Source organism: Akebia trifoliata, chromosome 5 (assembly GCF_017979445.1).
Source record: "Akebia trifoliata isolate Shusen 1 chromosome 5, ASM1797944v1, whole genome shotgun sequence".
NCBI classification, from domain to species: domain Eukaryota; kingdom Viridiplantae; phylum Streptophyta; class Magnoliopsida; order Ranunculales; family Lardizabalaceae; genus Akebia; species Akebia trifoliata.
This window is the reverse complement of record NC_141379.1, coordinates 26,040,804-26,057,581: the sequence shown is the minus strand read 5'-3', so window position 1 is coordinate 26,057,581 and position 16,778 is coordinate 26,040,804. Positions and strand designations below refer to the sequence as shown.

At 36.8% G+C, this 16,778-nt stretch overlaps 1 protein-coding gene across 2 annotated transcripts; it reads left to right on the top strand.

Moving 5' to 3' along the window:
* Window positions 1–1,728: 1,728 nt before the first annotated feature.
* LOC147401816 (protein NRT1/ PTR FAMILY 5.10-like) lies at window positions 1,729–16,396 on the top strand. Of its 2 annotated transcripts, XM_086443227.1 has the most exons (6): window positions 1,729–1,932; window positions 2,021–2,290; window positions 2,395–2,432; window positions 7,863–8,357; window positions 14,457–15,001; window positions 15,407–16,396. In XM_086443227.1, exons 4-6 carry the CDS (start codon window positions 7,989–7,991, stop codon window positions 16,233–16,235), a joined length of 1,743 nt encoding a protein of 580 aa, XP_086299353.1. In that variant the 5' UTR covers window positions 1,729–1,932; window positions 2,021–2,290; window positions 2,395–2,432; window positions 7,863–7,988; the 3' UTR covers window positions 16,236–16,396. The 2 variants fall into 2 exon arrangements, with proteins under 2 accessions (XP_086299353.1, XP_086299352.1); XM_086443226.1 differs by lacking the exons at window positions 1,729–1,932; window positions 2,021–2,290 and having other exon boundaries at window positions 2,296–2,432.
* The last annotated feature ends 382 nt before the right edge of the window (window positions 16,397–16,778 follow it).

The window sequence follows — 16,778 nt, the reverse complement described above, 5'->3', positions numbered from 1 at the left end:
TCTAATGTTCCTGTTTATTCGAACATAAATTTTAGATTAGAAATTTCAAACATAAATTTTTCATTTTATATTTTCATTGAATCAGAGAAATGGAGAGGTGGAATAAAATAGAAACTTCTGATGTTGGTTCATGATTTTTATTAGTATTGGATATTTGGATTAGTTCATTATTTTTTAATGATTTTTATTACTATTGAAAATATTAAGTATGAGAATTGAGAACCGATCCGAACCAATCCGAACCAAGATTGGATTGGATTGGTTCGGTTCCAAAGTTGTAGAACCGATCATGTTTGGTTCGGTTTCAATTTTGCCAAAATCTGAACCAATCCGAACCATGTGCACCCCTAATGTAAATAGCTTTTTGGGTTTTATTATGTTTTACTGCATACACCCACCCAACACTCACCGAACAACCACAAATTTTCCTCCTAATTCGAAGCATATCAAATACTATCAAAACATTCATATCGAAAATCTCTATCAAAGTTCAGTCAAATCCACATAACCAACTGATCTTTATTTTTGTCCTCGATGCCTGGGACTAGTGACGCCTCTTATGATCAATCATCTAATGCAGTAGAAGCCTGGAAGCTCAAAGCCTTTACTTGGGGTAGTGACAAGTGAAACATCTCATTCGAGTTCTCCATTTGCAACCAATGAACCTGTGAAGACGTTATTCATTAAAATTATTTTTAATCATTATTTAGTATGATTAAGCCTGTTTATACATGAAAATAAGATTTTACAATTTATTTTCATCATCTTTTGTTATTAGAATTGTTTTTAATCATTTTGCAAATGAATCATGTTAAAAATCAATTTTATCTTTATCGTTTGCATGATTATTTTTTTTGTTGAAATTTTTAATACGTTTAATAAGTTAGGATTGAACTCATCAACCCTATTTCAGTAAATACATATTGAATGCATTTTTTTTTTTTCACTTGGGACCCCCATGTAAAGAATTGTTCAGTATGTACCTACTGAATGATAACATAGTTTTTTCAATATGTTTCTACCAAATTTATCGTTCTTAGAACAGTTGTTACATACCGAAAAATTCTTTGAATGAGAGCTCATGTGAAAAGCATTTGACATGTTATTACCAAATCTTTTTGAAAATGTTTGGTATGTATTTATAAAATATTATTGAAAAGTTTGATAGGTTATTGTTTGTTGTAAAATAAATTAGTGGTTGAAGCTAGTAGGCAACTTTTTGTTGCACACTCATAGGTACAATGGGTGAAAGTAGTAAGTGGGTGTCAATAGCCCACACCATAACATAAAGTTAGTGGATCCAATTGAGTGCACTCAAGCATTTTAAATCGATGAAAATGAGAAGAATTTTGATAATATGTCGTCGTTTTTGGTGCACTCCCCTAACGCTCACTTCTCTCTCTTGCCCATAATGAAAAAAAGAGAATTTTCTGATCTAATCACCTTGTGACATTAAAAAACATGATCTAATGGAATAGAGTTGTAAAGGAAAAAATTATATGAACTATAAAAAAAAAAAAAAAGTTATTTTTTACTATTGAATTTTATTTTTAAATTTGGGTGTTCAATGATTATCCATTTCCAACATCTTAGATCAAATTCGAAAAATAATATTTTTTTTAAATATGAATATTTTTATGAAATCTAAAATGCTGTTGGATTATTTTTAAGATTTGTGTGCAGTGATGCCATTGGTGCCATATTCATATGTCAAAAGTTTGCTGGGCTGTGAGCAAGCTTAGAGGGCGTAAAGGGCGCCGAAAAGGGTGTCATATGATCGGCACTCAAATGAGAATAATTCAAATGACGTGGCATTGGAATGATTCCCCTGTACCCTCCTAGTAGCACGAATCTACGTTTGAGGTTGTGCCACGACATCATTCGTTGAAATATGGGATTTTGGTGACCGTCCATTTCAATGACTTGATTAAGGTAAAAAAAGTTTTTATTTGATAATTTGTTTTCAAATCTGATCTAAACTATATGAATCTAAGAAGGCTGTGAATTTGAACAAGAGCAGCAAGAGAATCGCACTACAGAGGATCCGCTCCGACTTTATCAATTACGACAGGTTTGCTGTTTGGACCAAAATCATTCTCACATTTCAAGTGATGGAGTCACCAGAATCCATACATTCATGATTTGTTTTAAGGACAAAAAAGAAAAGAGAGAGTAAAAAAATGGCGGTCTCTGGTTCAGGACTTCAGGTTCTTCGACCGATGCTCTGCGACAAATAATGCTCTTCTTTTGCAAGAAGAGATGATTGAAGGAAAGTGAATAATAGATCCAAGTAAGTATGGTGTACGGAGATCTGCTTCTTTCATTATTGGAGTCCAAATCGAAGAGAGATTCACTTATTATCGAATCTCATAGCCTATCTCACTGGCCCTCTAGATCTGCTGCAGAGAACGTGAACGCGAACGCGTGGCCTGGTACAGTATATTTGCTTCCTCTACTTGGTGCTTTTGTTGCTGATTCGTATCTTCTTCACTTCTCTCCTTTACGTTCTGGTTCGTCTCTCTCGGTTTTTACAATCTCAGCCGTTACAGTCCACCCTTAAGACTAAAGAGTACGTCAGCCTTACGTAAGTAGGTCTACTACACCTTTGGACGAATAGCAAATCTTTCTTCGATTACGGTCGGTCTGAGAGTGATCGTTGGCTCACAGCCCAACAACGTTTTGCCTTCTGATTGGAAATATTTTCTCTCTCCCTCCCATAATATTAAAAAAAACCGAAATTTCATGATAAAATCACCTAGTATCATTAAAACACATGATACAATACATCGTAGAGTTAAAAAAAAATACATATATATATATATATATATTGGGTCCCGTTCAGCACCCTAAGCTTTACCACACACTTTAACAAACGTGTTTTATCTTACATGGGTTAGAAGTTTTGGAATGGGCTGATTTTTGGTGAGGATGATCTCTATGATGAAGAGATCATCCTCACCAAAAATCAGCTCATTCCAAAACTTCTAACCCCATCAAAAATGGTTTACAAAAAATGGACGGTCCACAATTTTTCAACATGTAAACATGGGGCTAAACATTTCGGAATGGGCTGATTTTTGGGGAGGATGATCTTCTAATCATAGAGATCATCCTCACCAAAAATCAGCCCATTCCAAAACTTCTAACCCATGTAGGACAAAAAACATTTGTTAAAATGTGTGGTAAAACTTAGGGTGCTGAACATTTCCCATATATATATATATATATATATGGGAAATGTTCAACACCCTAAGCTTTACCCTACACTTTAACAAACGTGTTTTGTCCCACATGGGTTAGAAGTTTTGGAATGAGTTGATTTTTGGTGAGGATGATCTCTACGATTAGAAGATCATCCTCACCAAAAATCAGCCCATTCCGAAACTTTTAGCCCCATGTTTACACGTTGAAAAATTGTGGACCGTCCATTTTTTGTAAACCATTTTTGATGGGGTTAGAAGTTTTGGAATGGGCTGATTTTTGGTGAGGATGATCTCCTCACCAAAAATCAGCCTATTCCAAAACTTCTAACCCATGTAGGACAAAACACGTTTGTTAAAGTGTAGGGTAAAGCTTAGGGTGGGGAACGGGACCCCATATATATATATATATATATGGGTCAGGTTGAAGGCCCATATGAGAAAACATATGTAAAAACTTTCGTTTTTAATAAAATTTTAAAATATGGGTTAGAAATTTTGGATTGAGTTGATTTTTGTGTGAGGATGATCTCTATGATGGGAAGATCATCCAAAAAAAAAAAAATCAGCCCAATCTGAAACTTCTAACCCCATTAAAAGTGATTTAGAATGTGGATCGTCGATTTTTTACCAATTTTTATCACTAATTTGTAAATTCACTTTTGATGGATTTAGAAGTTTCTGATTGAGCTGATTTTTTGTGAGGATGATCTTTTCATCATAGTGACCATTCTTGCAAAAAATCAGCTCAATCCAAAACCTCTAACTCTTATTTTGAAAAACGAAAGTTTTTTCATATGTTTTCTCATATGGCCTTTGAACCGCCCCTATCTATATATATATATATATATATATAAAGGGTGGTTCATGGGACATATGTAAAAACAATGGTTTTTCAAAATATGAGTTAGAAGATTTGGATTGAGCTGATTTTTTGCGATGATGGTCACTATGATGAGAAGATCATCCTCATAAAAAATCAGCTTAATCTGAAACTTCTAAATCCATCAGAAGTGATTTACAAATTATTAGTAAAAATTGACAAAAAATCGACGATCCACATTCTAATCACTTTTAATGGGACTAGAAGTTTCAGATTGGACTGATTTTTTTTCCAGATGATCTTCCCATCATAGAGATCATCGCCACATTCTAATCACTTTTAATGGGACTAGAAGTTTCTAATTCATATTTTGAAAATTTATTAATATTACATTGTTTTTACATATATTTTTTCATATGGCCCTTAATCCTGACCCATATATATGAAAAAACAATGTAACATTAATAAATTTTCAAAATATGAATTAGAAGTTTCTGATTGAGCTGATTTTTTTTGACGATGATCTCTATGATGGGAAGATCATCTAAAAAAAAAAAAAATCAGTCCAATCTGAAACTTCTAATCCCATTAAAAGTGATTTAGAATGTGGATCGTCGATTTTTTTTACCAATTTTTACCAATAATTTGTAAATCACTTCTGATAGATTTAGAAGTTTTAGATTGAGCTGATTTTTTGTGAGGGTGATCTTCTCATCATAGTGACCATCCTCGCAAAAAATCAGCTCAATCCAAAACCTCTAACCCATATTTTGAAAAACCATTGTTTTTACATATATTTTTACGTATGTCCCTTGAACCGCCCCCTATATATATACCGTTGTATTTTAATTTTAAATTTGGGTACTCGGTAGCCGTTAATTTTTAACATCATTAATCAAACTCGAAAAAAGTTTTTTAATTTATTTTTTACTATGAGATTTTTCATGAAATCTAGAAGGTTGTGATGTTTTTATTGGTAATATAATAAATTCATGTAGATCCCATGATACTTTTGATATTTGAAATCTAAAAATTAAGATTTCTACAGTAGATGTGCCAATAGTAGAGAGAAATTTCTCTTTTATCACCGCATGTCAAATAGGCTTTGGGCTATGAGCAACTTTGCTCATAGCGCCGTGAGTGTGAGGTGCTAGAATTAAATCAAGGAAAATAACTATAAAAGACTCTTTATTGAGAATATGTACCAACTAGTAAAGAATACGGAATATTTAAATCCCACTTAAGAAAATATTAATCTTAAAATCTTTTGAAGATTCTTTTAAGAAAAATACCTTAAATACCCTTTTAACATTTTTAAAAGGTGGTTTGATCTAAAAATATACCTAGTCAAGTAAAAAAAACTTGACCAATTTATTATTATTACTATTATTATTATTTCTGTGAAAAATAAAAATAATTTATTAAACTCATTTGAGTTGATTAGCTAATTTTTGAATTGCATTATTTCGATGAACATTGAAGTCAAGTTTGAAAATTATATTTTAATTATTTATATATTTTAATGAATCTAATATACATAGACCAAATTAGTTTGATGATGATGATGTGACTCATCTCCATTATCATCGTCATGGTCATTGTTGTAGTCATCATCATCATCTATGTGAGTTAATGATTACTAGTTTTGAGAAGAAAAAATAAGGACTTTTCTTCTTCTTTCATTTAGATCTTTTTTTCATTGATAATTAAGAGATGACCATGGTTAAAGGGCATGTCATTAATTTTAAAACGTAGGAATATCTTAAATATTCTCAAATAAACACATTTCTTTAAACATAAAAAATTATTCAAAAGGATAATTATGGCATTTTTACTTCAAAAATCCTTTTTAGATCAATATTTGATAAAGTGAATGCTAAAGAGTTCATATTTTTTTAGAAGAAATTTTTTGGTACATATTTTCAAAAAAATAAGACTTTACTGTCATTGTCCCCTTAAATTAACTGTAATTCAATAATACCCCCATGTTGTATTGGTTATTTGGTTATATTAGGTTTACTTTCCTAAAAAGTGCAATATTTCAGTTATTCCATGAGTCAACGTTGCTATTTTTTATTTTTATTTTTTATTATTATTTTAATTTAAGATTTTGAAGGGTATTTTGGAAAAAATAAAATTTCACCTTTAAATCTTTATTACAAATGATAATTTGCATATCAAAGCACCTTTGAGTGCCAAAAACATACGAGATGCACCTCCAAACATGTCCCAAGCGTTTACTCTTTGTGGTGCAAACTCACCTGAATATATGGGTTGGTCTAGCAACTGATATGGCATGGATCAATGTACTTGAAAACTTGACCAATTGGGATTACTTGGGCCTAGATTTCTTGTCCCCTCGTAACCATCCTCTTTAGACCAGCTAGCTTAGCTGTTGTCTGCACTTTGAACTGAATTTTTTTAAAAAACAATATTAAGTTTGGTCCATTTTGGGCCTAACTTAAAAATTTTTTCAGACCAATTCCATTAGGTTTGGGCCTATAATGAGCTTTCCATACCCCTCCATTGCTTGCTTAGACTTAAGGTTAAGGTTTCCATGATAGTGTCAAGGGGGATACTTTGACAATGATAATGATGTCAAGGGATACGCATCGCAAATCTGTCAACTTAACATAATTCCGAAGAAGCTTCGGATCGACAATGGCTCTCTTGGCCTTAATATGATCAAATGAGATATTAGTTATTGGCTTATCGAAATCAATTAGGCCCGTAAAAAAGAATCATGTTCCACCATCCAATTCTACATTGAGTCGTATCTTGTATTAGTTTAATATAATTGATATCAGATAAATATGAGATCAATAGTATATATATATATATAAGTTACCCATGGATGGAGTTCTATTCACATCTGGTGTATCCTATTCTTTTTCATTATATCAAATCTTAGCAAATTTGTATCACTCCGTCACCCTGGAAAGACCCAAGATAACTACGGGTGTCAATGGGTCAGTTCCGGTTTGGTTCTTAAGGTATTTAGAACTGAACTATTATATTTTTTCAATGGTTCCGGATCTGTTAATTCAATGGCTAGAAACCACAAACAGATATATTTCCAGGTTCATAAGTCCACCAAAAGGTAGTCAGTAACACGGTTCAATGGGAATCCTTCTATTCATTGTCATTATCGAACGCTTCTCATAATTATTTTAAGGAAAATGCTCAAGTGATGATGTGCACCGAATCATATATGCTTTTATGAGATGAGTATCGTGATGAGCCTCAAACTGTGCTGACGTGGAGGTGTGCAGAGAACCATAGATGTTTGAGTGCTGATTTTATAACTCATTCTTACAGGATGACTCAAAAACTCATGGGTGTGGCATGGGTAAAGAATTAGTAAATTCTTTTTCTCGGGATACACAACCGATCTGTCATATATCCCGAGAGAAAGAAATTACAATTCTTTGTGCATGACACGTGGATGAGTTTTTTTAATCACTTTGTGAGGTTGAATTACAAAATCATTAGTGTAGATTGTTCACATGTATATGGAGGAAAAGACACTATCTTACAATAAATAAATCAAAAGACGCTTTTCTTATGTGCTCCCGGGAAACATATTTCTATTCTATTCGGTTCACCAGGTTCTACCACTACAGGTCTAATCATACTCAAAAGAAGAGTTTGAATCTGGCTTAGAACTAACGCTGGCTGTATGCTTAACACATGCAAGTTGAACGTTATTTTGGGGGAGCTGGGCCATGCTTCTGTGCACACATCCACATTAGCCAAGTGTGAAACGTAGTCACTGTAGCATTTTCCTCTTTTGATTCGTCATCTTTGCATCAAAATCATTTTCACATTTCCAAGTGCAGGAGTCAAAGAAGGCTTCCAGAATCAGACAAGTTTTGTTTTAAGGACCAAAATATATAATTTTAGATTGAATTAAATGGTCTGATCGAAGAGTCAGAGTGAGATAAAGGATAAGGACGTAAAAGAAAATGGCGCTCTCTGGTCCTTCAACTGTTGCTGCAAATAATAATGCTCTTGTTTTGCGAGAAGAGATGGTTGAAGGAGTGGTAGACTACAAAGGAAGGAGAGTTAATGATAGATCAAAGTATGGTAGATGGAGATCTGCTTCTTTCATTATTGGAGTTGAAATTGCAGAGAGATTCGCTTATTATGGAATCGCAGCCAACCTCATAACCTATCTCACTGGTCCTCTTCGTCAGTCAACAGCTTCTGCTGCAGAGAATGTGAACGCGTGGTCTGGTACAGTATCTATGCTTCCTCTACTTGGTGCTTTTGTTGCTGATTCATATCTTGGACGATATTGGATGATCTTCTTCTCTTCTCTCCTTTACGCTCTGGTTAGTCTCTATCTCTGTCGGTTTCGATCTTGATTTCTTGTGGATGTGCTGTAACAGTTGAGATAGGAAGAGAAATAGAGGTTTTCGTAGGGATCTTTTCCAATCTCAGCCGTTACAGTCCACCTTGAGTGCTGAGAATATGACGCCACCCCTTGTCAATGTGATAATCAACGTGGGCCAACGATCCTTTTTAAGATTTAAAATCTAAGAAAATAAATCTGTGGGCAGCAGTCGAGAGAGAAAAGCTCTCTCTATTTTTTTTTTGATAAGTAGCATTGCATTCAAGAAAAAAACCAAATCGGTTGAGTTGACCAATCTGGAAGGCCTTACAAATCAGAACTATTCACGTAAATGCCCACAAATCCCATCCCAATTAAACAAAAAATCCTCGAAAAACAAGCCCCTAAGTTCCTTATATACTTTGGACCAACAAAATATAAAATCCAAAATAGATATAATCGAATCTGTGTAATCTTTGTGTTTCCCCTCAAAAATTCGTCTATTCCTTTCAAGCCACACCCCCCAACAAATTGCAAACGGTGTGATGCTCCACAGTATCCTCTTTGTGCCGCCAAACGAGTACCCAATTGTCGACCAACCAATGAATATATCCTTGACCGATTTCGGTAAGCATGTCACGACCCCGAATAACTTAAAAAAATGGACCCAAATGGCATGTGAGAATTTGCAATGGATTAAAAGGTGATCCGATGATTCTCCGTTATTCATACATAGCACACACCAACTCGCCCCACACCATCCACACCGCATCAAAAAGTCCGTTGTCTGAATCCTTCCTAAAGTCGCTGTCCATGTGAAGAAGGCGATTTTGCTTGGCACTTTCAGACCCCAAATTGAAACATGAGGGAATAACGATTCCCCATCATTGCACAAGGATTGGTAAAAGGAACGAACCGAAAACCTTCCGTCTTTACTCGCTGTCCATATTCTCTCATCTTCTCTTCCCGGGCATAGCTCGATGCTAGAAGCGTTGATAACTAGTCTACCAACTTCTTGCAGTTCCAACTCATTAATATTTCTTCGGAAACCGAGATCCCATTCCCTTTCTCCACCCGCATCTCTTCCGATAGAAGTGATGGGTTGCCCTTTCTTTGAGGATATGGAGTATAAGTTTGGAAACACCTCCATTAGAGGCCGATTACCACACCATGTGTCTTCCCAAAACCTTACCCGGTTGCCTCGACCCACCTTAAATTTAATTCTCGTTATGAATAGTGGAATGATCTTCATGATGCTTTTCCACAATCCGCACCCATATGGTTGTCTTGTTGGACTGCTTTCCCACCCCGTCCGCCTAGATCCGTACTTGCCTTCTATGACTTGTCTCCATAAACTATTACCATCAGTCCCGAATTTCCACAACCACTTCCCCCTCAACGCCGAGTTCATTTCCCGGAGCCTCCTAATGCCGAGGCCGCCTTGCTTCTTAGCTGAGCAAACCTGTTTCCAACTCACTAGGTGGTGCTTTTTACTCCCATCTCTGTCATGCCATAAAAAGTTATGAAACAACTTATCTAACCTTAGCTCTACGCTTCGGTGCATTGAAAGAAGAGAGAGAAAGTATATTGGTATACTAGAGAGCACGCTTTTTATCAATGTCAGTTTACCTCTCTTGGATAGAAAATTGGCTTGCCACATTGCTAGCTTCCTTTCGATTCTCTCCACTATCGAATCCCAAATTGTCACCCTCCTATACGGGGCCCCCAGAGGCATCCCCAAGTATGTTGAAGGCAAACTACATGTCTGCCAACCCAGCGAAGCTGCCAAAATAGTTACACATCTAACCAATCCAACCGGGAGTACCTTACTCTTCCTTGTGTTAACTAGGATACCTGACACCGCTTCGAAACAACACAACAGTTCGCTTAATCTCCTTGTTTGATCTATGGAGTCATCCAAAAATCTAACGTATCATCTGCGAATTGAAGATGAGAAATAGTCACAGTGCCCGTACCTACCGAAAACCCTGAGAAATATCCATTCGCAACTCCTCTCTCCATCATCTTACCAAATGCTTCTGCTACTATGATAAATAAGAAAGGAGACAAGGGATCCCCTTGTCTGAGCCCTCTTGTACTCCTAAAAAAATCGTGGGGCATCCCATTTACTAACACCGAGTAAGATGGGGAAGTAACGCACGCCATAACCCATGAAATCCATCTCCTACCAAATCCCAAGTTCCCTAACATATATTCCAAAAACTTCCAATTGACGTGATCATAGGCTTTCTCAAAGTCCACCTTGCACACCACCCCCGCTTTACCAAACTTCAATCTCGAGTCAATGCACTCGTTTGCTATCAAAACTCCATCTAGAATCTGTCTTCCTTTAATAAATACGCTCTGATTACACCCTATTAACTCTTGAATGACACATTTTAATCTCTTAGCAAGAATGCTCGTGATGATCTTGTAACTGGTGTTCACCAGGCTAATGGGTCTCAGGTCTTTAATATCTTCAGTCCGCGCTATCTTTGGGATTAGCGCGATGAAAGTACAATTAGAGTCCCGATCCAACACTCCCTCTCTGAAGAATTCATCAATTAGCGCGATGAAGTCACCCTTGATGATATCCCAACTAGTTTTATAAAACTCCACAGGAAAACCATCAGGCCCAGGTGATTTATCATTCTTCATGTTTGAGATAGCATCCCAAACCTCGTCTTCTTCAACGGATCTTTCCAGCCAATCACCTTGTATCTCAGATAATCTATTAAACTGCAGTAAATCTGGTTTTGGTCTGTCACCAATTCTGTCAGTATACAGATCCGAGTAGAATTCCACGATCCCCTTAGCAACCGCCTCTTCTCCTTCCAACCACTCCCCGTTCACCTGCAGTCTCATGATGTGGTTGTTCCTACCTCGAGCGTTGGCCATGTTGTGGAAGAATTTTGTGTTACTATCCCCTTCTTTCAACCATCTAATTCTGGATTTTTGCTTCCAACTGATATCTTCCATAAGTGCCAACCGTTGATATTTCTCACGAAGGTTTATTCTCGTTGCCCTATCATCCATTGAGATAGGGCTCATCTCTTCTTTATGATCCAAATCTTCAATTCTCGACAGAACCTCATTTTTCTGCGCGTCCACCCTTCCGAAATATTCTTTATTCCATATTTTTAGTGCTTTCTTTAAGGCCTTCAACTTTTTTCTGAATACCTCCCCTGCTGATCTTGCAAATGAGAAACTCCTCCACAATTCAGTTACCAATTCCTTAAAGTTATGTTGCTTTAGCCACATCACTTCGAAGCAAAACGGAATGGGACCCCTACTAAATGGCCCTGTTTCCAACTGGATGGGGCAATGATCAGAAACTGGGTTTGGAATAGTCGTTTGAGAAATCTGGCATAACAACGAGGTCCAATCATCTGAGACCAAAAATCTGTCTAATCTGTTAAGAGTGGGTATATCATGATGATTGGACCAAGTAAAACTTCTACCCTGGAGGGGGATATCCATTAAACTGTTTCAATTCACAAATTCTCCAAATCTCCTCATCCTTGTTGTTACCCTCGATCCTCCTTGTTTCTCGCAAGAGAATCTAATCACGTTGAAATCTCCTCCCAGGCACCACGGCCGGTTTCAATAACTACCCACGTCATCCGATTCCTCCCAGAACTGCTCACGTTCCCACTATTTATTAGGACCGTACACTCCGAAAATACCCAATTGTCTTCCTTCCCAACACACCGACACAAAATAGACACAGAAAAGGCTACCACTAAAGAATCCTCCACCTTGATCACCTTTTTGTCCCAAAGTACCCAAACTCCCCCTGCTGTCCCATTTGATGTAAGAACTTTCCAACCAACATTCCGACCAACCCAAATGTCACGTATCATCGCCAAATCCACTTGGTCTAATTTAGTTTCTTGTAGTGTTACTATGTGTGGTTTATGCGCTTGAAGCAGTGCCTTAACCGACGCCCTTTTGGTCTTATTGTTGAGTCCACGCACATTCCAAGAGAAAAGTTTAATTGTCATTTGCAACCTTAAGTTTCCTCCCGCTCCTTAAGACTACAGACATTCCAATCTTAATCATATCCCCTGATTTTTGTAATTCCTGGACCTCTTTGACCAATCTGACCCTTAACTTCTTCACTTTATTTTCATTCACCATCTCAACACCTTTCCCTTTACTTCGGCAACCTTGTTGTCCTGTCTCATCTTGATCCACCTCTGTACTTAGGATTAATTCCACCTCGTCTCGGATACTCGCTTGTTCCTCGTCTAATGGATCATCCTCTCTAATCGTTGTATTATAACATTCGCCAATCCCAACCCGTTTCTTAAGTGCCAGCTCTAACAGAATATCGATACCTTCTGATTACCCTTCTGTAGATAACCCAGCAACCCAACTAACTTCGCTCAGATTATGAATGATCCAGTCAGCTAGTACTTCCACTATTTGGTTTTTCGATCTATTCCTTCCCCAGCTCCCCGAACTATCCTCTCTATCTACCATGTCCAAGGGAATGACATCCGTTTCGGTTTCCTCCTGTATGACGTCTCCTGTAGCAAAGTTGTTGTGTTCACCACCATTCACCAATTCCTCACTATTGCAACCATTTCTTTGAAGATCCAAATCTTCAACGGACTGAAGTAGCTGTAGAAAACCTCCCTGTCCCAAGGCATGTCTTCCTCCCCGCCTCTGATCATCTAGCAACTCATGATGTATCACTTCATATCCTCGTGACTGAGTTCCAACACTAGATAGTTGCTCACAAACTGTCTGTTCCTCATGAATCAGTTCCATAGGCCCCATGGTGATTGGTACTATCTCTACGATTTCGAATTTTACTAATGATTGTTGAGCTCACCTCTTATCATCCAAAAACTTGATATAAGCCTGAGGGAGGTAGAGGAAAAAATTCTATTAAGAGTTCAAATAGCCTTTCATTTGCAAAACTTGCATCAAGTGCAATAATAATTATTATTTTGATTTTTTTTTTAAATCTTGGATCCAAGTTTTTCCTTGAAGCCTAAAAAGCGGTGGTGTTAGGGTAAGGATCTGTTCTGGGTGTTGATTTGGTAACCGATCTAATAAGGATCAGATCAGACCTTTGCTAGAATGGATTTTTATAGAATCTCAATAGTAAGATCCAGATCCGATCCAGTAATAGAATAAGATCGGATCAGGTCCTTATATGATCGGGATATGGTTGATCCAGATCTGATACAATAAGACGTCGGACCGAAACCTTATTGTAATCAAAACAGCCATCCAGACTTGAAGTTATTGGATCACATTTTGGGTCTGATCTGATCCATTGATAGTCTAAACACTGGTGAACAGTTTGATAGGTGATTTGCCATCACACATTGATTAGGGCTGTCTATGGATTAGGGTTGATTTGGAACCAATCCAATAAATCTTGGATCAAATATAGAATCTTCCTTAGTCATTGGTTTGGGTTATTAGTATTTGGATCTACTTATCCATTGGATAGGACCTGGATCTTATTCAATATAATTGGATCAAGTCTCATTGATCGGATCATTGTTTATAAAAAACTGAGAATTTATGGATATCTCTCATTGACAATATTGGCTTAAAATGCAGGAGGAGATTCTATTGTAAGTAAAAATTTGGATGTTTTGCTAATGTGACCAATTAAGTGTGTGGGTGGGGGTGAAGCGAAAAATCCCAGAATCCATGATTGGTACATTTCTATGCAAATGAAAGTCCAAACATTGTCATTTGATTGCCTTACAATTAGGCCCAAGTCAGATCACTATAATTGTCCAATCAAATAAGGACAATGTCATCATCTTTGATGATTTATAGCGATTGAATTTGAGCATTTTTCATGATGGGTGTGATAAATCAATTGCTTTTACGGTTTGAGCATTTTTATAGTGAATGTGAAAATCAATACTCCTAGTTCTGGCCCATGATGAGTGATGCTGAAAATAGAATTGCTAGAACACCAATCAAGTTAATTATTTCATGTGCAGCTATAGCTAATGGAATGGGAAGTGTTCTTTTGAATCATCCTCCTCCTCCTCCTCCTCTAGTATTATTGTAGGTATTTTTTTCATGATTAAATACTTCTTACTTTAGTTAGTCGGAATTACAGGGACTCGGATTGTTAACTCTCTCAGCTGTTCTTCCTTCTCGAAACTCACCTCATTGCCAGAACAATGAGAACGATTCTTGCCATCCTACTACTCTCCGAATAATCTTCTTCTTCTCCTCTTTGTATCTAGTGGCAATTGCGCAGTCAGGACATAAGCCATGCGTACAAGCTTTTGGAGCTGATCAATTTGATGGGCGAGACCCAGAGGAGAGCAAGTCTAAGAGCTCATTCTTCAATTGGTGGTATTTTGGATTATGTGGGGGTACCACTTTTACAATCTTGATCTTGACTTACATCCAAGACAACCTGAATTGGGGTCTTGGATTTGGTATTCCATGTGCTGCAATGGTAGCAGCACTTGTTATTTTCTTGCTCGGAACCAGGACGTATCGTTTTAGTTTCAAAGAGGATAAGAGAAGTCCTTTTGTGAGAATTGCCCAGGTGTTTGTTGTAGCAGCGAGGAATTGGAGAACCTCACTTTCATCTACTCCTGAGCTAGAGGAAGCAAGACAAACTTCTCCTCATGTTGGTTCTCGCCAATTCAAGTAAGGAAAATTATATATTTTTTTTCTTGAAACAATGAAAAATGATTTATATATCCATGGGTATGTGTCCATTGACACATTTTTTAGTGTTCTTGTTTCACAATCCTAAAATGACGAATAATATATTTTCTTTTGAAAAATTGGCAAAATATTATTTGGTATTTGAGAATGGTATCTAAACTACGATATAAAAATATTATGGTGCATGGCATTACCTTGCTTGATTATAACATAGGATAAGGTATATACTTTGAGAGAACATATAGTTTTGATAGAATTGAATATCGAAATAAGAATTATATTGCAGGCCCAACATTTGGAATAATGAATAAATGATTATAATTACGATTAGAAACTCATTCTAATTTAACAGAAATTGAATTTCTTTTTCTCTCTCTATGATAGGTTTCTTGACAAAGCGCTGATTCCTGTATCAAACACTTCAGATGATTCAAGAAAAGATTGGAATGTATGTAGTATCAGTCAGGTGGAAGATGCAAAATCAGTATTGCGATTGGTTCCAATATGGGTAACATGTTTAATATATGCAGTCGTATTTGCTCAATCCTCGACCTTCTTCACTAAGCAAGGCAGCACCATGGACAGATCAATAGGTTCAAGCTTCAAGATTCCAGCTGCCGCACTCCAGGCCTTCATCAGCATTTCTGTAGTTCTCTTCATTCCCATATACGATCGTGTCTTTGTTCCTATTGCCAGAAGGATCACAGGGAAGCCCTCGGGGGTAACGATGCTTCAGAGAATTGGTTTTGGGATGTTTTTATCTATAATCTCCATGATGGTGGCAGCTCTAATTGAGACGAAAAGGCATAAAATTGCTCTATATTTTGGATTGGTGGACAATCCAAAGGCGACGGTTCCTATGAGTGTATGGTGGTTGGCTCCTCAATATATCTTTTTTGGAATTGCCGATGTCTTCACTATGGTTGGTCTGCAAGAATTTTTTTACGATCAAGTGCCAGATGGGCTTAGGAGTCTAGGTCTCGCCCTCTATTTGAGCATCTTCGGAGTAGGGAGCTTTCTTAGTAGCTTCCTCATTTCGATCATTGAGAATGTGACTAGCAGAGGTGGTCGAGATAGTTGGTTTTCGAACAATCTCAACCGAGCAAATTTGGTTTACTTTTATTGGCTTCTTGCAGGACTAAGCATAGTAGAGCTGGTTGTCTACCTGTATTTTTCCAAATACTATATCTACAATAGAAAAAATACAATGTGATAGTGGATTTACCTTAGCAAAGTGGCTATTTATTGATGATAATAAAAATTCTTAGGACAATAGCCACTACTAGTATTATTGTTATGTTCTAGATGTTATTTTTATTTGTACTGCACTAGCCACTAGGGTGGCTGCTGGGAAATTAGGCATATTTCTTAGTAAGAGGGACTAGTCATGTGACCACATCACTTGGAAATTGATATTGAAAGGTTCCAATGACAAGGTGGAGTGATTGGGCATTGATGTCAATAGGCAACAATCACAGAGGTTCCTTGGTATGCATTTTCTTTGCTGATCTTTCTTAATTAATTTTTTGCTAAAGAAAATTAGTGTCCAATGAACGACCTATGAAGAAAATAGTCCCTTCGTGTTTGGCATTTTACTGTTCTTAGGCCCTTGAAAAGCTCTTGTTGGGTTAGATGGCCTGACTTAAAGTCGTGCTGGGTACTGTTCATCAAAGATCAAAACAGGGAAAGGTGGAAGGGGATGGCCGATGTAGAGTTTAATAAATAAAGACTCTAATTACTCTTAAATATAGTGAAA